The sequence below is a fragment of the Magnolia sinica genome, chromosome 1, assembly GCF_029962835.1.
Source record: "Magnolia sinica isolate HGM2019 chromosome 1, MsV1, whole genome shotgun sequence".
NCBI classification, from domain to species: domain Eukaryota; kingdom Viridiplantae; phylum Streptophyta; class Magnoliopsida; order Magnoliales; family Magnoliaceae; genus Magnolia; species Magnolia sinica.
Window position 1 is genome coordinate 136,315,846 of NC_080573.1, and position 7,055 is coordinate 136,322,900.

The 7,055-nt window shown below is 39.6% G+C and overlaps 1 protein-coding gene across 3 annotated transcripts; it reads right to left on the reverse strand.

Annotated features, from left to right (window-relative positions):
* Positions 1 to 323: 323 nt before the first annotated feature.
* Positions 324 to 6,825, reverse strand: LOC131219550 (protein translation factor SUI1 homolog). Of its 3 annotated transcripts, XM_058214751.1 has the most exons (5): positions 6,667 to 6,823; positions 2,522 to 2,627; positions 1,273 to 1,478; positions 1,127 to 1,180; positions 324 to 589 (listed from the first exon to the last, which is right to left on the reverse strand). In XM_058214751.1, the coding sequence occupies exons 2-5, from the start codon at positions 2,556 to 2,558 to the stop codon at positions 545 to 547; spliced, it is 342 nt and encodes a 113-aa protein (XP_058070734.1). In that variant the 5' UTR covers positions 2,559 to 2,627; positions 6,667 to 6,823; the 3' UTR covers positions 324 to 544. The 3 variants fall into 3 exon arrangements, with proteins under 3 accessions (XP_058070734.1, XP_058070752.1, XP_058070743.1); XM_058214769.1 differs by lacking the exon at positions 1,127 to 1,180 and having other exon boundaries at positions 6,667 to 6,825; XM_058214760.1 differs by lacking the exon at positions 6,667 to 6,823 and having other exon boundaries at positions 2,522 to 2,647.
* Between the last annotated feature and the right edge of the window lie 230 nt (positions 6,826 to 7,055).

Here is a 7,055-nt window from a genome sequence, read left to right on the forward strand (position 1 = left end):
TCAAATTAAACCATGACTAGGTGGGTGAATGATTTCTATGTCAAAACTGATGGTGTTTTTTTCTTCTCTCTTTTTTTTTCTTTTTCTTTTTTTTTTTTTTTTTTGTGCATTCAAACAGTTAATTACTTTTTCATATCAACAACCGTTCAGCCAATCAACCACTTTCTATTTGACCATAGAAAAATGACGCAAACTATTTCGATGGCTTAAATTTGAGTTTCATATATGCTCCAGTATGCAATTTCTGAACATGTGCTTGGGTGGGGTCGATTGCACTGCCAGAGTATCAAAGTTCTCGCTGCAAATGCAGTGAACGAAAAGCATACCAAATGCAAACACAGCTGCTGGAACAAGGGTTCCTACAAGTAACAACGATTGTGAATATAGAAATTAAGGGTCTCAAATTACCCATCTTCACCAATGTAACGATCCTCCTCACAGAGGATACACACACCAAATGCAGCACTCTCGTGTCCTGATTGTGTATATGTGGATACTATCCCTATTACCTTCACACATTCAACGGCATTGCACAGAAATCCGCCTAGAAACCATGAATTTTAATGTTTTCCTTCTTCACAATGCCAGCCTGTGAACAACAGAATCAGGGGAAGAAATTAGCGAGAACCAAGCAATATAATAAAAAATTGCTGATGAGGCTGGCAGTGGGCATGTGGCCCACCCACGATCGGTGAATCAAGCATGCACTAGGACCCACCCCCATCGCTGCCAACCAACTTGATGCATAAATATTACAGACCTAATGTTCTGATTTACAAAGCTTATCAATGACCTGGTAAGGGTCCAGTATTTATAGCTATGGGTCTGTGTTTTTAAATAGCGAATAGTATGAAGCTTCGTGAATCACTGAAAACATTTAAATGATTTTTTGTGAAAATAGCAAAACATGACCCATGATTGAAAACATTAATTGATTTTCCTGCTTTACTGAAGAATAGTGACTTGCACTATTTTCATTCGCTGCACAGCACAAAGGCTAGCTACACTGCGCTTAGCGTATGCTACATGCTAATTTAAAATACTGCTCCAGCTATAGACCAGATCATCCAACGTCAGCGAGAAGGTTAAAGGTAAATAGGTGCGAAGATGTGTAGGGCCCATATACCTGAACAAGGAAAGTGGAGACATTTTTACGTTGATCGCCTTGCAGTTGGATGACCTAAGGTGTTGGCAAGATTAAATGTGAGGCCCGTATCAACAGAAGAGGCATACATGGATATGCGACAGTGTTGCATAGATCAGAATGTGTACCTGGCCCAGCTCAGGGTCCTGGACGACTGTACCATTGCAGCAGAATTCTTTCTTGAGATCTTTCAAGATCTTGTTATAGCTGAATTCTTTCTTCAATCCCTGCACTGTAGTCAGGCTCTTCCTACCATTTCGCTGCTGTATGCGCACATGCACATACTCCTTTGATGCAACACCAGAGTCGTCAGCATTTGCCTCAGTGAATGGATCTGTAACACCCAAAAATAAAAATAAAATTAAAATTAAAAATTAAAAATTAAAATTAAAATTAAAATTAAAAAACAAAAAATAAAACTTCTTTGATGGACACAAATCTCAAAGATATATTTTCTCTGTTTACTTTGGAAGTTGATTCTGAGTCCTCATTTCAAACTTGTCTCAGTAGTTTTCAAAGTCAATACTTTCTAATCATCTGTGCCATATTGAACATATATAAATAACATATATACAATCACACACGCCATGTAGCCTCGTTCTCCAAGCAATTTGGGTTTGCCTTCTACCTGGGAGTAGATTGGCAGAAATTTCATGAATGGTTGCCCACCAGGCACCAACCTTCGTCATATACCCAAGCCCTTTGTACCAACCAAAGCAAAAGTTCAAGTTGACACCACTCGAATGACAACATGGTGCCACACCCATATTGACCCCAGCCCATCAATTACTATATGCAGAGCCTCAAAGGGGGAGGCATGCAAAGCCCCAAAGGGTGAGCAGACAAAGTTGGTTGTTAAGGGGCAGTTGTCAGGCATGCACATTTTCTCTTTCTGGAGTCAACTTAGATACAGGCTCCGCTTTTGGTGGTGCCCTTCCATCAATTCCTTGCCAACTTCCAGCAATGCAACAATACCACTACTGGAACCAATATACTTTGATTTCTCATAAGTTGGATGTGGTTCCCCTTATCAGCATAATGATGCTAACCAAAGATCATGGATCAACAGATGTTACTTTCAAAACTCCACCAGCACCTCATGAGAAATCATAGTTCTTCAGTTCTGCATGGAGTATTTGATGCACCTCGATGGTTATGGGATCCCAATTGAAGAGTTACATAACCACTTCAAACAGATCAGAAACTCAGACACATTTTACGTAAGTCATGAATCTATGGAAATTTAACCAATGAAAATCGCATTGATGCCTTTTCTTCCCTTTTCTGATAATTGTGTTCTTAAGGAGAAAGCAACAACTTTCAAATTCTTTAACATTTTCTTGCATGAGTAGTTGTCTAAAGGAAAATTTGACGTACCAAAGGAGGTGGGAATCTGCACGTCGAGATCAGACATGAAACTTGGCTGCTGAATATTGAGATGAAATGAACGGAGGTATTTGCTTTAAGCAGAATGCACTCAAAGCTGCAAGAAATGTTAGTTTCCATCAGTTTCTCTGTGGATCGGGTGAAACATTCAGAAGTCAAGTTATACCAAAATCATAAAAAAACAAAGACAAATCAAGCTGCACCAAAGCTTAAAATTCACATTTCAAATTCAATGAATTAGAGACTCTAAAGATGATGAATGGATTGTTGAGTAAACCCACTTGCCCATCCATCACTAGACAGAAGGGGGAAAAACATGATGTGACTTCTCGTTTAGTTCATCGCCATAAATCCAAACTCCTGGCAAATTCCAATTTCTTGGACTTCAGAATATTCAAAAGATAATTTTCGAAGTCCAGAAAAGGGGTGTTTTACCATTTAAAAACGGCTGGCAGGAATATAGCAAGCATCTCAAAACACAAGTCTTCAGAAGGCCATCTTGAAGTCAGCACACATCGTTCAGATACAGCGGTAACCACAAGGGATGACCATCGTCATCGTCATCAATATGTGAGAAGAATCAATCCACCTTCTCCCAATTTCTATGTTGTAAATGTGACAGATGCTTACATGAGTATGATGAATTCATGATAACGAAAATGCACCAAGGACAACCACGAACAGTCCATTTACCAAGATCACATTGAATGGAAAAACCTAACCATCAAAAAAATGGTGTAGAAATCAGAGGTAACCGGTCAGTGGTTTTCTAAAAAATTCTTTGACATCATTAGGATATTAAGATAATTGTGATTAGTCTATGATCCATTTATGGAACCTTAAATGATATTTTTAAACAAGGTTAGAATTTTAAGATGATTGTGATTGGACTACAATCCATCTACAGAACCTTATGACACAGAGACGGTTAGGATCATCATACACACTTTCATATTATGGTATATAACATGGGACGTCCTTCCAGGAGGATAACCTCCTTCCAATCAAAATGACAGAAACAAGAGATAAGCGATACAATCAATTACAAAAACATAGGTAAACTTGCTAGGTCAGTGTCAGAAAACACAAATGTATCCAGAGAGATTGATGCAGGAACACCATGGTCAATGAGTTCTAAAACACAGACATGAAATCAAGAGAAATTCACATAAAGACAACAAAAGATTGCTTATGGTGAACACAAGATGCTCATATAGAAATTGAGATGAAATAGTTAAAATCTTCTGTACTAGGTACATCAATAGAAGAAGAAGAAGAAGAAGAAGAAGAGGTCAATGCATCATAACAAAGAAATAAACAAATCACGGTTCTAGATACAGGACTCGGAATGTATACGAGAGAAACCCTATCATCGGTGCACATTCGATCATCATCATCAAATCCTTATAACAGCTATTTGGGGTTAGCTATACAAATCCTGTTTTGCTTATCAATTCTATTTAGGGCCATATCTTCATTCTTCGGTAAGTGAACAAGCCTTCATATCTACTCGACTATTCTCAACAACTCATACCCAGTGCTTTTAGGTCTTCCTCTTCAACCCTAAACAATGCTCCCCTCCATATTGGAGTCATATCTAATAATCATTCCATAATCTGTTCTAAATAATTTATCTACCAGGGTTACTCCTAGACTGCTTTAGATGATCTCATCTCAATATCCTCATCTCTGCAACACTCAAGCTCTACTCAACCTGCTTTCTAACACCCCAACATTATCCTGGTAGAGCATGGCTGGTGTTGAATAGATACCTAATAGAACTTACCGTCAACTCTCATAGGCATGAGGTGATCACACAACGCTTACGAGGCACATCTCCATATTAAACAACCATCTCCAATTTTACTGAAAAAATCATTGTCCATCTCTCCATCTCTTTTCATAATAGAGCATCCTTTGGGAAATCTTTGTTTAGAAGTCCTTGGATATTTGGTTCTATAATATTTTAAGACTCTAGACTACAAATCCTTCCTATAAACCTCAAATTTAGCATTTGCTCCCTCTCTAATCTCATTGAACAACATGTCATCTAAGAAACACACACCAAGTGGTTAAAATATCTATAGCAATTGCAAAATGGTATGGACTTAATGCCAATCCCTGATGAAAACCCATCACCACAGGGGACTCATCAGTTTCAACAGAGGCAGTTTCGGCTCTTGCGACAACATCAGATAAGTCATACGTACCTTTAATGATGTCAGCACATCATGGTGGCTGTAAAAGCTGTTATGTAAAGGTAATGGTGGCAACCGTTACACGTTACAGGATCGTAAAGGTCATAACGGCCGTTAACCACTTTATTACGCCCCTCATAACAGTAACGGCCTGTAACAGTCCATGACAGGGCCTAAATGGGGCTTTCAGGTTTTTTTTTTTTCAATTAAATTTTAAAGAGAGAGAGAGAGAGAGAGAGAGAGAGAGAGAGAGAGAGAGAGAGAGAGGGCAACGGCCATCATAGCCCGTATCATAAAGGTAACAGTGGTGGCCATTACAGCCACCGTTACCGTTATAGAATACCCTGCAGCACATCATCCATACTTCCCTCCTCATGAGCACCCTTAAAACCTTGCTAGGTGCTCCATTGCATGCTTTCTCCAAATCCATAAAACCATATGTAGATTATTTATCTTATCACCATAATTTATACAAATTACATCACTTCAGCAAGCAATGTTAAAGTATGAATTCTTCATGTACTAATTAAATGCAATTTTCTGAATGGACCTAGGCATCCATCTAATTTCATCACTGGATTCCCTTCAATCTCCTTACTCAAACCCTATCTCCATTCAAACCACCTTCTCCATCCCACCAAAATTCGGACCTCATTGTGTGATAACCATACCATGACTATCAAACTCCATTCTGTAAGCCGACCGCCAAGATTCAGATCTTGATATTCAGAACTTCACTATAAATGGAACCAAATCTCAATTCATTTACTAGTCCAACCTCCGAATCTAAGACATCCCTTCGATCAAGGAACTCAATAACAATAACAGTGGCAAGGCTGGAAGAAACTCTATTATCCCCCGTATTGGTACATAACGGCCCCGTGTCCACCTGTTAGGAGCCTGTAACAGCCATTACGGCCGTAATAAGCCCATACAGCGCCATATGGGGTATAGCTGGTGATTTAGTGGCTGTTTCCCTCTCGACGATGGAGCTTATCACCCATCATTAATCTGGCAGACCTTGACCCCTGTTATTTTGGGGTCATATCTAGCATTCAAAGTTTGTCTCAATTTGGTACCACTCTCACAGCCCGCACCAAAACAGTGCTTTACCCCTAGATGCCCAGTCAACTGCTGGGCCTCAACGCATTTCTGGGAGAACCAGCTAGCTCTGGGTTTGAGTGGCATTTCACCCCTAACCACAACTCATCCATCCAACGGACAAGATTTAGATCACAATAATTGGAATTTAACAATAAACAGAACCAAGTCTCAACTCATAATTGGTCCTTTCTACAATAAAAGACATCCCTTCAACATCTTTACTCAAAACCCTACCTCAATTCAAACACCCTTCTCAATCCCATCCATAATTAGACCTCACCGCTTGGTAACACTAAAAACCAAAACCCCAACCGATAATTCAAAGGCCTAGATACAAATTGCAATAATCGGAATTTCATGAAGGAAAAAAAAAAAAAAAAAACGAAGCTCAACTCTAATTAGTCCATCCTCCGAGTCAAACACATCCCTTCAATCTCTGTACTAAAAACCCTAGCTCGATTCAAGCCCCCTTCTCAATCCCATCAATAATCGCACCCCACAACAGGGTAAACCAAAACCCCAATCGATAATCCAACGGCTGAGATTCAGATCCCAATATTCAGATTTTCTCCACTAACAGAACCCACTTTCAGCTAATAACTAATCCATCTACATGCCGCAGAACTTATATATATATATATAGAGAGAGAGAGAGAGAGAGAGAGAGAGAGAGAGAGAGAGAGAGAGAGAGAAGAAAATCCACAAAACGAAAGAGGTAAAATAAATAAAAAATCAGAATAAGAAGCAACAGAAATCAAGAAAGCAAAGAATTCGCAGTTAAAAACGAAAAAAAAAAAACTCATAGAGCGTTGAATAGATGGATAGATCTCATACCTAGCTAGCGAGCGAGCGATCGTGCGCCTGGGTGAGGGAGGACTGCGGGGAAGAAATCGAAGGAAAGAAGATGTATTTATATAAGAGGGTCTCAGGTCCGACTGGTTGGACCACAAGTTACAATCCGCTCAGTGGGTTACTTCCAACCTTTCATTTGCGTGAGATATCCAATCCGTCCGATGTATTTGGCCCACGATGGGGATTTACTAATTCAAAAATCAGTCACTATCTACTCATTTAGTGGACCACACCTTTTTATTCACTTTATCAAATGGCTAGACATTGTTTACTAACATGGACGCGGATTTCCTGCGGAAGGCTTCCGCAGGATGTTCCCGCGCAAGGATTCTGGGTGGGGCTTACTGCGATTTTTGTGAGAAACCAATCCC